The 18,070-nt window shown below is 39.4% G+C and overlaps 1 protein-coding gene across 17 annotated transcripts in view; it reads right to left on the reverse strand.

Annotated features, from left to right (window-relative positions):
- Positions 1–9,952: 9,952 nt before the first annotated feature.
- LOC139465674 (innexin unc-9-like) overlaps positions 9,953–18,070 on the reverse strand; it is a 101,198-nt gene continuing 93,080 nt past the window's right edge. For 16 of the 17 annotated variants that reach the window (XM_071247440.1, XM_071247438.1, XM_071247443.1 and 13 more), the window contains one exon: positions 9,953–16,146. In XM_071247440.1, the coding sequence (XP_071103541.1) occupies positions 14,931–16,145 (1,215 nt within the window). In that variant the 5' untranslated portion in view covers position 16,146 and the 3' untranslated portion in view covers positions 9,953–14,930. Of the gene's footprint in view, positions 16,147–17,831; positions 17,924–18,070 lie in introns of those variants that run through there. The other variant, XM_071247433.1, reaches the window with a different exon arrangement.

Raw genomic sequence — 18,070 nt, forward strand, 5'->3', positions numbered from 1 at the left:
ACGGTGGCGCCCGGTCAAGACGATCTGATCGATAATCAAGATCTGTATTGTGATGAAACGAGTCTTACATCGCGAAGTACATCACGTGTGCACCTGGAGTAAAAACATGAAAAGTTTTAGAAAATATCTGTTGACAACGAGTTAGCGGTGCACATGTTTTGCAAGTCCTGCAGTCGACCGAAATCTGCACGACACTTTGCGAACCGGATTTTGATTTCGGTGCGAGATTTTGATTGGACTATGCATAGACTCGTCAGTCCAGCCAAAATGTAACTCCATAATACCAGCCTAGTTCGGCAAGGGTGGAAGCTGGACTTTTATAGTCAGTTAACTCTCTTGCCTCGGGAAGATGGACAAAACAGTAAATCATTGTTAATAAAGGAACAACGCCAATGCTGCCTGAAGCGAACACCGGAAGTTCAATGCTCAAGGCGCAAGCCACTAAAAGAGGGATTGGCATTTAAAAAGAGGAGTGTAACAAACGAAAGGAAACAAACTCGTGGCGCACGATTTAGGGATACTCCCCGCACAATTAAACAGACTAGCTGTATATGTATGCCCAGCATTTGAGTATACATGAAACATGAAACCAGACATGCAAATGACACACACGGATAAGAAGTTGGTACATGTACGTCAGAATCAAATGCAGCTATTGTCCCACGGAGCCTCATCATTGTCAAGTTATGTGAAACATTTATTCACACGATTACATTAGAGAATGCCATGTATTCCGAAAAAGAGACAAACATAAATGTCAAATTTCACCACCCGCTGCCCCGAGCCGGAATGAAATGTACAAGAAACGCTATGCATGTGATTCATGGATTCCCCTTGTCGCCGGAGTTGCACATGCTGACATTTGCGCAGTTAGCTCTAGGTTTGAAGGTATTGCAACTGCAGATGGTAGTATCACTGGTGATATCCTACTCAATATTTGCTAAGGATCAACGCAGTCATCTTCAGTTGAACGTGTGGTCCTTAGCAGATTTTGAATAGTATATAAAATATAATATGACCAAGGGAATACATGACATTGTATATTTGCAATATATGGTAATGGTAACTTTTGTTTCTAGGTGTAGGTTTACCAGTACGCTTTCCAAATAATTCCAAAACCTTTTCGAGGATTTTGTGTTTGAAATACAATAATAACGTTGAGTCATTGCGCCTGAAGGTATATGAATAGCACTTAAACTAAATTAATGTTTCCCTCAAATGTTCTAACATTAACTGTTCTTAATTATCTGGTCTCCAAGAACAACGTAACAACGTAAAAACCGTCTCCGACTGACTCATTCATTCACTCACTCACTCAAAGCCGATTAACCATTAAGATATAATATCATTTGGATTTGATACCTCAATTCTTTATAACTGGGAGAATGTGTTTTGAAATGAATGCATTTCAAGTACGCCAACGTGTCATTGCAGAATACTACTACTGTCAGCATGGTCGTTCTTGAATAAATACCTGCTTCAAATCAGCATTTGATGAATGTTATTGTAACATGTTCTGTTGGCTGGGATTCCGAGTTCACGTCGTGCAGGAGGTGTTCTTGATTGTTGTGATGCCTCTTACAATTTGGCATACGTACCATCAACAACTACCATCTAGTTCCAACCATATGTCCTTTTAAACAATCAGACAATTTGGGAAGGGCGAACTTAAGCGCGATCTTTGCTTCAGGTTATTTCTAATTTAAATATTGTAAAATTCCGAAAACGTTCGCCATCGTCACAGATAACCTAGAGACAGTGATTGAGAAAGGTCAGTGTGTTTTTAACAATTTACTTGTTGTTGAATTTCAAATCCCAGCTGATCGATACTGCGAGCTCTGTCTCTGATTGTACATGTTCCGCAGTCCCATGGACCGGAAGTAATTGAATCACGAAAGGTCATAACGTGCTAGTAGGGCGGTCGCGACACCTTGCTCTCTCACAGGGGTGATGATATCCTGTCTACCAGTGACACCACGTGTTCCAACAATGACTATTTAGTCCTAAATATTATTGACCCCAGGTGTACCAAAATTGGTTATGATAACTCATTCGACAGAAGGACATATTGTTTCCAGGGCAGATGGTCCATGGTCAGAGATGCCGAATTTCACCTTGGACTCAATGGCCGCTCTGGGATCTATCGTCATGAGTTCGAGCCGATGAACCACTGATACCAGGTGCTCTAACAATGGCGGTGGTGTCCTGTCCCAGGTGAAATCTGCGTTAAAATTATCAAAATCTAGCGGCTAAAATTACAAAATTCTGCAGTCAAAATATAATCATTTCCCCCTCAAATCGTCGAATGAAACGATACGGCTAGTAGCATACGTATTAGTGTCTTCAAATCACTCGCATTGTGAGCTTGCAATTTCTCACTGTCGAAAACTTGAATCCAAATACGAAAAAAAATAATTCCACAAAGTGTCATTATAATCAGTTATCTTTAGACAACATTATGCAACTAAATATGCATAGCGTCATTGATATTTATTTATGCTCAGATGTAAATATGGTTTATGTAGTCATAATTCCACAACATTGTTTTAAAGTGAGAATATTATTGATGTCAAAGTTCGTTTTATTGTAGGATTCATATTTTGAATGTTTGAATCGTAGGTGAAATGTTTGGGCATCATTTGAATGCAAACTTCGATTGAAAAGCATGAACATACTGAAACTTAGTGTTTTGGGTGATATTAAGACAAATTCCGCGAGTTTTCTGCAATTCTGCGGTAAGTTACATTTTCGGAAGGCGTCCCAGTGTCTAAGGCGACGCAAATGGCTGAAATTACGTTCAAAGTGATGTAAACCCCAACTTATCGACTTAAATAAATGACGGCGTTGATCGTTGCATTGCTTATTCTAACAACTACTAGTATTCCTATTCCATACTTATTTGGAGGCCTTGTGACTAAAACTGACTATGGCGCAAAACAACATCCACTTATCGGCACAAGACAAACGATTAAATTGGTTTTCTTCGGCTCAATTGAGCAAAAACATAAGAACAAAGATGTAGAACTCTATTATAAAGGCATGTTGAATATTGTGTCTTCTATATTATACTATAAGTAACATTTTGCCGACTTGATCTCGAATCTCAAATCCCGACGTGAATGTTGCCGATGTGACATGGATTCTTTACTCACTCACAATATACACTTAACTACGGTTATAACGAACTCAAAGGGATCACTAATTTTGTTGTAGCCGTGGTTCGTTATATGCATACATACAGCATAACTGCAGCAAATAGTCGGGACAAAAAAGTAAGTTCGTTATATCCGTCAGTTTGTTATAAGCGTGTTCGTTATAACCGTAGTTTACTCTATCGTATATATTTCAATTCAACAAGACCCCTCTACTTCCATCAACTAATATCCCCATAAATCAACCCGCATTCATAAATCATAACCGATATAGGAATGGCGAACATTTTCCATTTAATATTCCCAAAGCATCTCTGGTCAGTCCGCCAGATCTCTTGTACTAAATCTGGTGTCATGACGGTCATTTTACGCTAGTCCGACGAGCAAAGGGTGCGGCCATTCGATGTGATCGTCTGTTATCTGGGGCTGAATCCTGACCCACCCGCCCTCAATTACACGCCAGTTCTCTTGGGGCTATGGGCCTAATCCAGACACCACGGGGTCACAAGACCGCCTCTGTTACCCACATTTAATAACCTCATCCAGAGATGTGCTTTATGTCTATACAGGGCTATCCCATATATCATAGTCAGTGTCAGGTGTTGTTCGTTTGACGTTGTTGGTCTACCAAATATGCCACGAGAGAATAGCGTTTCGTATAAAATAGCGTGTTTTGTGGTAGATAATGATTGTGTTTGTTACAGAAGGCCATTCAATAATTTACGAGGATACATGCAATAACTGGCTAGTATCATGTGGCAAGGCGATATTAAGTAATCAGTATGTGGTCTTGTTTATTTGGGAAAGTAAACTTGGAAAGCATCCCTAACAAACGGCTGATTGTTTCATCGTTGAAAAGATGCTTGTTGCTTTTATGTTTACTTTATGACACACGAACATGTCGTTATCATGAACTGTGCTCAATAATGACTTATACTTTAGCAAAAGCAATGAGGACATTCCTATTGCCTCCCAAACAAAATATCAATGATAATGAAGTGTTATTAAATACACAAGAAACACTTTAGCCCTCTTCTCTCCTCAATCTCAATATATCGCACTGTCTCTTGTCAAGCCTGGATCCTTCTATCGCGTGCTTCTATATATTTCGAATACACAAATGATATATGTATAGCTTACATTTCAGTCCCTGTGGATCAACTTGAGGTGAAATGCAAATTCTCCGTTTCGATGCCTAATTTTCCGGAAGAAGACAATCTGTGTCTGCGACATGTATTTCGCTCAGAAAAATTGGTTAAGACAGATTTCGGTTAAGAAAGTTTTCTGTTTACTTAGAGTTTCTGACTAAGAAACATATACACGATTCACAACACTTGAAATTCCCAAATGCTGATTTGGAAAAACATGTCTGACATCGTATTTACCAAGGCAGGCAGAGGTGTTTTATTGGGTGGGTGTGGTTGATCGCCAAAGTTTCCATCAATCACGTCAGGTATTTTCAAATGGGAGAAGAACTGACCCAAGTCGTTGACGAAACTAAGGTTAAAATGGAAAATATTATGTTACTTTGTAAAGAATAACGAACATGATTAGAAATACTATGGAAACATGGATGCGAATCTACAACCCGTCGTTTCTGTCAGAACAGGAACGTAACCGAACATAGCAAGTTTCGTCTTGAATCACTGAGTTCTACGGTATCAATACTTTAAAATCGTTCACCCTACATAATTAATAATCGATAATCATTTATGTAGTGAATGTCAGTTTCAAACACTGGAACTATTTTTTAAAACGCAGTGTTCGGGCATTTTTTTTAATTGAGTCGATATAGCACATTGGAACTCCACATGGCCTAAACGTATTAGGAGCATCCATTTTATTTTCGGGATGGGGGATTTTGGGAATGGGGGAATTTGGTTGGAGAGAAGATTTTTTTAATGTTTAGGAGCTCAATCATTTTTTCAACAGGTGCTCAATTTATTTTTTTTATTAATATGAATAACTGATTGTATTCTTTTCAGCCTTTACTATTGTCAGCAATAAAAGGCACATTTTTTATTTTTTCCAACAATGCGACTCATATGTATTTGTTTACAGTAAAAGAAGGTTTTCTATTTTTCAGAAAAAAATCCCAACCCCATGGTATGTCTGTCATGCACAAATCTGTTTAAAGATAACATTTATTTTCAATATTGTTCCCTTCACTTTTTTGGCAATGCACCAAAACCTTTACGTTTCACTTATGTATCGATTAAAAAAAAATACAGAATGAGTGTGTAAGATGTATTTCGTTTCTCGAATGGCGCGTCAGTTTCATACAGGAGGAAAATTCACCCTGATGGTAGACATTTACCTTGAGAAGACAGTCGGCATGGGTAGCTTCCTGACAGAGCCGTGCTTGCCTCCCACACCAAGCTGACACGCCGTGATATAACTGGAATACTGTTCAAAGCGGCGTTAAACCAAACTCACCCACGCACTCATATGCCACGCGAATAACCGGGGGCGGTTTATTCGAACCCATAACCAGCGGATCATGGCAACGAAGGGACACAACTCATCGTCATGTCGACCAACGAGCCACCCGTGCCACCCTTTGACAACGTTCTGATAACACCTTTGCACCAACATGGTATACTAGTAATCGTAAGGGTGAAATCATCAAGTATATCAACTTCTAACAAGAAAAACAAAATCATATTAATCAATCTAGCCGTCTCGAATCAGGACCTAAGTCCACTGTACAAGAATGTCCAAAATCGCATCATACCCGTGAAGATCCGGGGTAGCTTAGGTCTTTAGCAACCCACGCTTGCCGTAATAGGCGACTTCCCTTGTCGTAAGAGGCGACTAACGGGATCGGGTGGTCAGGCTCGCTGACTTGGATAATGCATGTCATCGATCCCAATGCGTGGATCGATGCTCATGATAATAATCACGGGATTGTCTGGTCGGACTCGATTATTTACAGGCCGCGGTCATATAGGTGGAATATTGAACAACAAACAAACAAACCAACCGAAATCGCATCCAGCACTCCAAGGTTAGGGTTAAGTACTCTGCATGCAGTCGGTTTATGACTGGACCATCTGTGGCATTGACATCGCCCGTAAAACTGTCCGCCAGTGCTTGCTACAGATCCTCCTCTTCATTGCAATCTATACCGTTCTCTGTTTGGGAAAGGATTACCATGGAGGTGTAATGGGCAACACAAGTCTTAGTATTGATGGGCCACTAGTTTGCTGACATTTGTGAGCCAATGTACTGTTTCGTGAGGTTTTGTTCCAAGCACGATCAGCCTGCCCCCGCAAATCTCGGCAAGTTATTGCCATAATGTTACCCATTCTTAAATAAACGTCTTGTGGTCATATGGCAGGCATCTTCATTGTAGAACATGTTTGGACAAGTGCTGTTCTGGGGCCTGGTAAACCAGAACTTCGTTATTGTGGCATAAGCTGTTCCGACAATTAGAATACTTTCTGCCAGTCTATTGAGGGGTTAAGAGGGCCTGCTGCCTCGTTTGAACAAGCACGATTGAAGTTACTTGTGTTTATGTTTTGATGGATATAGTAAGAGGTATGTGATGTATAATGGATTGCGGTAAAGTGCTCGACATGAGAAAGAAATTAAATATAGATATTCACGTATAATTCTTTAAACTGCTAACCTCAAATTAGAGAACAATTAGTTAACCGAAATATCAAGTTTCTCGTGTACAGAAATATAATTTCGAAATGATTTTTAAATAAGAATTTGCACATGAAAAGCCTACAGCACATGATCTATGTCGTCGTTTTTAAAGCTGTTGGTCAAACGTTAAGCAACCTCAGATTTTTTTATTAAACTGTCAAAGTTTATTAAGTTGATATACTGTAATAAGTGATACTTTTCGATTTTATTGTTGGAAATGTATGAATACTTTGACCACTTCTTTTCGCGAATCTTCAATTTCTGACAACAGAAAGTTGCAAAAATAGTCTTATACTCTGTCTTGACGTCATTATTAGTCGTTACTAATATCAAAACTAACAATATTTGTTTTGTTGAAACAATAAATGGTCGCTAAAGTATGGTTTCCCCCGTCCGCACTGGTTTCTGATATGATGAACCAGTCTTTGTGTATAACAATAATGTATATATCAATATTTCACACATTTCCCTATGAAACTAATGAAGGCATGGTAACCCAGTCGTCTCAGGCTCCGCGTTGCGATCTGCAGAGTTGATCCCTCAGGATGCAAAGATCGTTAGATTTTGAATTTAAGATTCGACCTGATTGTGTTTCTAGGTTTGTCACTACATGATGGTTAACGTCTAAGATTTGAATCACTTTCGACTTTCGGCTCCCATTAGTCCGACACGCCGTGCTGTAACTGAAAACATGTCCAAAGTTATGTTCAAGCAAACTCGGGACGGTCGGGTAGCCTAGTGGTTAAAGCGTTCGCTCGTGACGCTGAAGAACCGGGTTTGATACCCGACATGGGTACAATGTGTGAAGCCCATTTCTGAAGTCCCCCACCGTGCTGAAATATTGCTAAAAGCAGCGTAAAACCATACTCACTCACTCAAGCAAACTCTCTCACAATTTGAAACGTAATGGCTGTCTTGGGTTGAGTGAACTAATAACGCTGAATCAGCAAGATCACACGAAGACATAATGCAAAACAAACGTGAGCATGTTTACTTTACCTCTATGCTTGTATTGAACTGATGCCAGGAAAATACATTTATCATTTATTACATTACGAGGTAGACCCTTCCGGTAAAGGTATTGTCTTCATTGGTACCTTGACACATGCGTCTGTTGTGTGCAATGTTTCCATTCAGACACCCATTATAGCATTGTTCCATCAGAAATCTTCTTATGAACCTGCTAGAAATGAGACTCGGTATCTTCCCTAGTGCGCACGACACGTATTGCATATATAAATCATTTCATCCTGACTTCCAACATGAATAAGCTTATCCAAAGAACCTCTTTGATCTACTCCAGTCCATTTGGTTAAAGTTTTATCACAACGTGGCTACATGTCCGAGACAACAATTAATGCGAATCTCCTTTCCTGGCGATAATGGCTCTACCCGTGATGTGCGGTGTGATCCTATAGCGGTAATTGGAAAGGTCTGATTGCCCTGGTCACGAAACAGACCGACAATTCACTGCGATGTTCAAATCCCCTTGCCATTCTGACCACGATGGTAATCGTCTCCAAAGGCTATCATTTAGACACAACGGTTAATGGTAGGAAAATAGCACTACAGTGAATCCAGTGTCCTGAGGAGAAAGGTCGAGCTGCAGCTCATTTAACATAAAAATTAGTATTCACTCACAGGAACCAATTCGCTGACAATATTAAGGTCGACCTTGCTTTGCCGTTAGGTCCATATCGGCATGCTCGTCACGGCGACAATCATTTTAAGCCTGGACTGTATCATGAAGATCTTAATTGAAGCTGCTCTGAACAAGGAGGGAACTACAGAGATTCCGTGATCTACTGCTCTTCCCTTGTTGACACTGAGGTCCAGCTAGGATTAGCTGTCCTGTGAAAAAAAACCACTCATCCCTTTTCAGTTTTATCTTTGTAAATGTTTGTGTTGCATTGAAGACCTTGATGCATTTGAACATTTTTTTGTATTGGCAGACGAATGCCACTAAAGGAATGAAAAGTTTCATGAAAAAAAATAATGTTACGTGTGATTTAATGGATTTCTTTCAATATCGATTCCTTGGAAATGTTTCACTGGCGTCGTGGAACGGTGCACAAGGATCAGGTTTCATGACGCGATTTTAGTGCTAAGGCAGGGGCGGTCGGGTAGCCTTGTGGTTAAAGCGTTCGCTCGTCACGCCGAAGACCCGGGTTCGATTCCCGACATGGGTACAATGTGTGAAGCCCATTTCTGGTGTCCCCCGCCGTGATATTGCTGGAATATTTCTAAAAGCGGCGTAAAATCAAACTCACTCACTCACTCACTAGTGCTAAGACTGTACCGTAGATAATGGCGTTGAAATTGTGAAGAAGATGGATGAGTGAATCGGTTTGACACACAAGAGTATTTCATATGTATACTGAGACGACTTGTGGGCTTAAAATGACGGTTTTGTGTTGCAATGTTGCTTCGTGAGGCTGCACCACCATATTGGCGAGTGAGTAAGTTTGGTTTCACACCGTCTCGAACAGTGACTCAGACGTCTCTTGACGTTTCAGCTCAGTAAGAGAGGAAAGTCCAAAGGGACACAGGTCAATGCTGATAGTAAGTAAATATTGTTTTACGCCGATATTTATTGGTATTCCGGCAATATCCCGGCTGAGGACACCACAAATGGGTTTCACACTGTACCCCTGTGGGGAAACCGTACCCGAGCCTTGAGCGCGAAAGGTGAACGCTCAACCACGAGGCTAACCCACCGTCCCAATGGTGATCGACCATGGATCAGAAGCGGCAACCAACAATCAGCTTAGCCTAGCATGGCCTTAGATCACCGGGTTTAACAGAGGCTCAGATGTCATACTGTTACGCTCCTTGGTGTCTCCTTGGTAACTTGGTTTATGACCAATTGCTTCATACCAGGGCACATAAAGTTCACTCGTCTCGTCCATAGAATCGGGCCTGTATCACACCAAATCAAAGATGCTTTATTCTGAACGCAGACACTCTCCAGATCTCGTGATTGATAAGTGTTTTATACCGTTTTTAAGCAATATTTCAGCCAAATCACGGCGGTTCTCAAAATGAATAATGTGGGCGTTCTTTTCCAAACGCACGGTACACAAGGCATGGATCAGGGAATATATAATTAAACGTTGATCGATGATCATTATTAAAAAGAAAGTCAATTTGAAATTTAAAAATGTTTATTATATGTCGTTTTAACAAGATGCAATGTACCTCGTTTGGCCCACACACTTGATAGTTGACTGATAATGATATCAAACACACGCATGCGCAATGCTATTAGCTCACCTGAATACGGCGTGTGCAGTTTGGAAGATCATAAAAATATTTTCTTGGTAGAAAATTCATTTGATTGTCTCAAAAACAAAAACACCACCAGTGTCATTATGAGACTGTCCATTCGAAACAGCGTGACTAGAACTGTTTGATATTATTTTAATCAGGTGAGTTACAGCGGGTCTCAAAGAATTGACTTTCAAGGATATTGCACTTTTTGGCATATAATTGGAAATAATTTAATGAAAACGGTAATGAAATTTACAAATCTTTTGTACATAGTAAAACATATTAAATAAACTATATTAAATGCATAAATTACAAACCATAATGTTTAAACAACGACAAGATACTCGCTACCTACTGTAGATCATATGTTCAATTAATTTAACCAAACTTTGTATCACAGCCGATTGCTGAAAGGTCTTCTCGAGTTGCATAGCAGTGCTAACTAATGACAATAAACAAATAAATAACAACAAAGCAGTAACGTTGGCGAGTTCATGCATAGTTGTGTAGAGATGGAAGGCACTTATATGGAGGTTCATTTTCAGGCAGTCCGGTCTTTCCTCGCCAAATGGCAAGCGTCCAACAGCACTAGCGATAAATAGCTATATCGGTATAGATGATGGAGATAACGCTATATTCAGAAGGGTAATTATGTTGGTAAGCATATGTCAAAAATGGTTCATATCCAGGCGAACCATACGAGAGATGTTTCCCAAGAACATGCGTGCCAGTTTATGAATTCGAACATTATTTCTGATTGTATCTGAACATTTGTCGGAACCCAAATGACCCATTAATATCGATCGAAACATTAGATTTACAAGAAACACGTATGTCTATTACGGGTTCGCCTACCTCCAAGGAATTTAACCTGGTCAGTTATAATGTTAGGACGTTGAACCTTCGAGGTCTTTGGTACGATTCTACACAACATTTGCAGAGGGGAAGGAAACAGAACACACAGTGACGCATATTTGACCGCTGGGAACGGAAGACTTTGTCACGAGCGCCATGAATCAACCTTGAACTGTTAACCGCAGTTGCAAGTTTTTATCATAGTTGCTTAAGTTTGCATAGTCCAAAACGCCAATCATAACATTTCAAGGTAATTTACTTTTACGTTATTCGTTTTATCATTTCCCACGAAACCAATATTTACATTTGAACTTTTTTAAATCCATAATATCAATGGTTTCGTGCCAACAGGTTCTGAAAAACATCATAACCAATTATCTAAATGTATATCAAACCCATTTCCATTGGTGCCAAAACGGTATCCACAATCAAATCAGCAGAATTCTCAACAGCAACACAAGTGTGTTCACAAAGATCCCTGCTTTTGAGGACAAGTTAGTTTGTGTTATGTTCTTGCATAAATATTGCAGGTATGATTTTGTTTTATATCAGCAACAAATAATACAATAAGCCCCCACAGTTCAAGGTTGTCGATCGGCGGCTATAACTTGTCAATGTTATTTAGTAGGTAACACGTATTTCGGGACAAATCAGAAAAAACGACAGCAATGTTGTATGTCATTTAAGCAATAAACTAGTAAATGAATGAAGCAAATGTCGATGTGCTACATATTAGGCAGCTATGAAAAAATAATGCAAAATGTACACGATAAGAGAAATATAAAGAATGTAAACTGCTGAATAAATTAGTAAAAAACAAAGATATTGCATCTATAACAGCCTTAGATGTTTAACATTCAAAGGGAATTTAGTAAGTATATATAACATACTCTATAGAAAACAATGGGATCAATATTCGGGCAGAGATACAATGGGTGATTGAAACAGGAAATGAAATGAAGTTATTTCAAGGCCAATAAAAAAAACATTGCACGTGCATGTTCAGGAGAAAATCACATCAAAATTTGGAATTAAATGAAAATAATTACAATGAAAAAATGGAAATTCAACCACTCTTACCATAAAAGCGTCTCAATACTCGTTATCAGCATTTCCAAATTCATATCAAAACGAAAAAGTGTTTACAATGATACTTGTTGTTGACAATATAGTTGACGATTTTACAAATCAACAATTTTGTATACACAAACGTTTATAGTTTCAAAACATGAATGGCAGCAGTGAAGAGTGATAATCTTGTACATATCACAAACCAAGTTCTTGAAAATCGATCTAGATAACATGTATACATGCTGATGCTTTGTTCAGCACAATCTTGTACTTACATTCTAATGAACATACTGAATGACATCAGACACAGATATTTACTGTCTACGGCAATAACAGGGTAGAATGACTAGTTTCCAAGTAAACGGAATTTTGGAAATCCACAATGTTATGAGACTCTGTTATGAGAATGGTGACTGATTGAAACACGCATAATCGTGTATGAACACAAATCACTATCTAACTATTGGGCCACAACTACCGAGGCTAATTGATCTAGTCTCCATTATCCGAGATCTTGCAAAAATATGTTAAATTTATATAGTAATACTCAGTGCTTGTATATGTATGTACACAGCACCAAGTTCAGCTTAGCTGAAAAGTGAAAACTCTGAACACAAACCAACGACCATGTCCCATTGCAAGAAAACACTAAAAGTCGAGTCCAAAATCTTCAATCACATTTTCTGACCACTCTAAACTTCTTATGCCATCAGACCGAACCGCGAGTACACAAGTTCATCCGAACCAGGGTTCGAACTCCTGTAGGTGGGAATGAACGGACGCTGCAAGTCTATGATATTACAAAGCATTGTAATTAGCAGATGTTACAAAAATAGTGTACAGAAGATTTAGTGTGTAACAGTTACAATGTGTGAAGATTCTGGCCCGACCAAGGACTAACCAAACACTATAGGCAATAGCAGTCATTACAGTGTTTCGGAATGGTACTGTCACGGAAGAGATCTGACGTCTCAAATATCGCATGGTTAGTAGTATTCGTCAATTATTGTGTTCATAACACTCTCTGGTATCTACAAGGGCAATGTGCTGTCATTCATGATTTGTATATTCAATAAAAAACTCAACATAGTTAACAAAACGAAAAACGCAAATCTTTAAGAAAGTTAATAATAAAGCTGCAATATATGACAAAACTAGTTTTGTAACGTATGTACGAAAATATAAACTCAATCTATAGCACAAGTAGTGCATTGCTACTAAACGGAAATAAATAGCAAATAAGATATATGTTCAAACAAAGCGAACCACGCCCAATGAAATCTACATTTGTATAAACTAGCCATAGACCACAACATACCAATTCATTTGGCGTCAGAGTCTGGGTGACGATTGAATGAGGACTAACTAATTTTCTTCATGTAAAACACATAGCTACTAGAAATGAATCAATGCTACGTTAAACGGAAGAACAAAAAGCGAATTCAAACGTCTACACATGCTTAGTAATTTATATTGCCTCAGATGTATCTATGTCACAGTATTGCTGAAATATGTGACTTAATATGTTAGCTGTCTCAGTCACTCGATGTTTTGTATACTTATATAAACAAACCAAAAAAACAAATATGAATACCTTTACCAATTACCAATTTGAGGGTATATTTATATTCTCTTTACACAAGTCATGGTTGGTCAAGATGTTCAACGCATTGCATATTGCCGTGCAGAGTTACGCCCCTTAGCTCCCTGGGGATACGAATCTTACATTCGCTTTGATTCTATGCTAGGATACTTATCGCTTGTGCGATGTATTTTGTGCCACCAAAGTTGTAAACGTCCAGGACGTGACTCATCTTGGGTTCATGTAAAACTGAAACGCCTTTCTTATACTGAAATGATGTTCAAAGCAGCTTGAACTCCAATCACTCATTAATTTTACAAAACATCCGACGGACAAGTATTGATTTGTTGTGGTCATAAATATATTAAATATACTGCTACATACAAGTCAGTATAGGATAGTTCCATACTAAGTGAGCAGAAGTTGGTGAGGTAACAACTATCACAACCCTCTCATCGGCAAAAGCCGGGCTCATTTGGATATCGACACAACCAGAATTTAACCCGTTACTTCCCGTAACAGCCAATCAGAGCAATTCTTTGTAACCATAGCAACCAACAACAATAGATCACATACGGGGATATCACAATCTGAAAATACGAACGAAACATATTTTTTCGAGCAAATTAATGATATGCATCTATAAAACTGTATATCATTTTGTATATATGATAGCAATGCTACTGAGAGGTTCTTACAAAAAAAACCACGAAAATTTGTTTATTACTGAATACTCCACACTCCCTTTTTAATGAAGGATTACTCCTTTTCGTAACAACTTTGATTAAGGTAAATACTATTACAAAATATTCGTTTCTTTAGAAAACCAAGTTAACAACATTACATTCGTTAGTACGTCATTCATCACGTAAAGTCTGCACTGAATATAGTTAAGAATACTTTAGATTTAATAAAATAAAATGATATTTTCTTATTCTATCACATATACAGTACGTATGTGAACCGAATCACAATAAAATGTCCTTAATGAAATTCAGACTAACATATCGACCCGACTACATTATTAAGTCTGTCGCGAGTACAAACGCATTGAAAATCACGAATGAGAGCACATTTCCCTAAACTACATGGCTTCAGCCGAAACTATGGTCAGAGGACTACAGCCGATCTTACATGGTCACCTAGCGCTAAAAATGCGCTAAAGCCAGTCTGAAAGCCTTCCATGGACTACATCGTCCAACAATCATCGGTCGTCCATCGTCCATCGGAGGCGCCATGACCTGGTCATGTTGGCCATCTAATACGCGCACGGGCAGCAGACCATCGTGTCTTGGCACTGTTGAGTACACAAGGTGCTAATGCAATATATCCGTCGGTTTTGGCGCTTACACATCTTCCCCTTCCATATCATGGCCATTTCCGGTAGTATTACGAATCTGTATAGACTTTTTGCTTCTGTACATGTCCCAAAGTCCAGAAACGATTTCCGCTACAACAATATCACTCGAGTTTTTGCCTATGAGGCGAAGTGTAAAAACACCGTCATGTCGAAGGTATTCGATAGTGAATCTGTTAGCTAGCTTTTTATCAGGACCTGTTCCTAATCGGTCCATGATTTTTAAAAACTTTTTCACATACTGCATCCGTGACGTTGGAAACACCATATGCCACAGCCAAGAGACAAAACTGTAACAAGTAAGTATTGATACAAACACCAACCAAAACCACATGAAGATGTAGATTTTCTCATTAAATAAGTTGATAGGCAGCACACATTGGACGGAGTGACGATGGATATTCTGCATCTGTCTAATGTCAAAGTCACACATTGTCACTCGTGGAAATCGGTGCGATGCCGTCCACTCATCACCAACGATGAGGTCCTGAAGAACCTGGAATCCATAAATATTATATTCTGTGGACAAGAATTCATTCAGCATGAACAACTGACCAATTGCGTTGGATATGTACATCACCTTCATGAACAGGTACACAGCTACCAGATAGTTCCCGTACCGCTTACCACAAAGAAGAGACAGCTTAGCCGACAGGATGTGTCTCAGTTGTACACAACACGTATGCCTACTCTCCCTCTGGTTGTCCAAACACCTGTCAATATGCCTCACCACGTATTTTATAGTCCTTATTCTGATCTCCGGACTCTCATACTGGGCGTCACTGGCCAGACCTACAATCCTGTCAACGTTGATGCCAGACTGACCATTGAGGAGTCTCCATATAATACATGGGATGTAGAACATGAGTGCTTGGATGAGGAGCACAACTGGTACCCACTGGTAGTAGGTGAGCTCTTTTTCTGTTCGCTTGTGATGCTCAACTGGGATGACTTCATTCATGGGGATGTAATATGTATTGGAGATCCAGCAGATGTTGTTCGCGTAGTCGACATGTGCCCCTGTGAACTGGGCCGGACACCAGCACCTGATTGGGTCGCCTACGTACTGTCGAGCACTGACGACCACTGTGAAGATTATGAGTATTCCTGTTGTATATAGATGGTTCACGCGGTCAATCAGATCGTCATCATTGCGAACTTTTACGTTGGCAACTCGTCCTACAGACCCAATAATACTGTCCATCCTGTAACAAAGATGAGAATACGTTAAAATATTGTGTCATTTATATAGTAATAGCCATCACAGTATTTGCATCAAACACATCATAAATGCATACTGCATATTAAGACCACACATAGCTTAAGTCAGTTACATTTATTTAGAACAAATATGAAGACTTACGATGACACATATCTGTATATGTGTCACATCGTATTACACGCATTTACATATTTATACACTGTACTCGACATGGTATGTAAGCGCGTGCGTATCGTCTTGTAGGATGGGTACACGGTACGTGTTTTCGTAGTTTGACGTCAAATGGACATACTCTGGCATGCGTCCAGTCAGGAGAATGAAACTTGACATAACTCAACTCGACGTCGTTTGTGATTGTATCGAATCCAAAATTATCAGCACCGTCATTCCACTCGTTGCCTTTGACAACGTGTGTTCGGGTCAACAATAAGGTACCAAACATCTGGAATTCATTCTCGGTAGGAAATATTGACAGTGTTTTCCCGTGTGGTAAATAATCTTGGGGTTATATACGGGGAGGCAAAACAGTTTCGCGGGCAGGTGTTTAGTCTATGATTTAGTTTCATATATACAGGTCACTAAATAGGTCAGATATCTATTTTAACCTTTGGCGTATGCTTGCGGTTATGAGATATTTCCATACATTCTTTTCCAGACCATGGTGTTGTTACGGTTTCTGAGTTCCTATAACGTTCGGACCACATGATTTGTTTAAGGAAGCTTAAAACATCTTTTTTATTGACGAATTCACCTTTGAAGATTGTTCAATCAAAAATAAATGCAGCAAAACATGTATTAAGGACGCGAGATACTCGTAGCGGCAAATCCACTTTGGAATAACATGACAAACACAACGCAATCAAGACAAAGGTAATTGCATTAAAGAGTCCCACGGTTCATATATAACTTATTTTACCAAACATTTCCATATTTCTGAAGATTTTAAAGCAATGAGTAATGTCGTTCGGTAACAATCGGACAAAACAAACCGAGTTTCTCTACAGTTACTACGTGAGTTTCAGAGAAACACTGATCGATTGTGACAGTTATTGGATAGAGCATTCGCTCCAAACCGACAATCACAGGCGAGAATCATTGACTAACTCAGTTGTTTGGAGCGCTCTGAGCTAAAATAATAACGAACTAAGACAAGTCAGATAGGGTTATCTAGCAAACAGGTGCTCCACGTAGCAGAGACCTATGCAGAGTCCTCGGGGTGTTCAAATACCATCTTCTGAGGTCCCGTGCGAGGAGAAAGATCATGCCTTATGCCCTTTGCTATTGTAAATGTATAGGGTGTTTGGAGCTTCACGTGGCAGGTACAAATAGCATTATTGCTTTCATATGGTAACTGACATTAGGTTGGGTGATAAAGAGAACCACTACATAAAATACTTCTTTAAGGACGAAACGTGTGAAAATCGTAACAGAGGGATGATAAGGGAATGAGAAGAATGATATATGAATATCGAACAAGTAATAATTCGAATGAAACACGTTCGGGGGAAGTTATCGAGAACCTGAACACTTCACATGTTGTAGAACCCACACCAGGTAAACAAAAGCCAATTGAAACGACTCTGATAATTTCAAAATTGTGGTGTGTTTATGTATAAAACACGAGACCGTATCTTACTCTAAAGACAAATCTCGATAAGGCGCTTATACCTTCGAGGTGTTTTTACCGGAGGCGAAACTTTAGAACACGCGTGAAAACTATTTCCCAAGCTGGAGAACATCCTCATGGAGTCGGTCGACGGTAGCTGAAGGCTTTCTATTGCGAGGTATGAAGTAACGAGGAGGATCCCCATGCATGTCCAGACCAAGAGGTTTAGCGAGGAGATGACTCATCGCCACGGGAGTGGAGCATGGCGCAATCCGCGATAACAAACGGAATATTACTAATA

The sequence above is a fragment of the Haliotis cracherodii genome, unplaced genomic scaffold (assembly GCF_022045235.1).
Source record: "Haliotis cracherodii isolate W230 unplaced genomic scaffold, xgHalCrac1.p SCAF_18, whole genome shotgun sequence".
NCBI classification, from domain to species: domain Eukaryota; kingdom Metazoa; phylum Mollusca; class Gastropoda; order Lepetellida; family Haliotidae; genus Haliotis; species Haliotis cracherodii.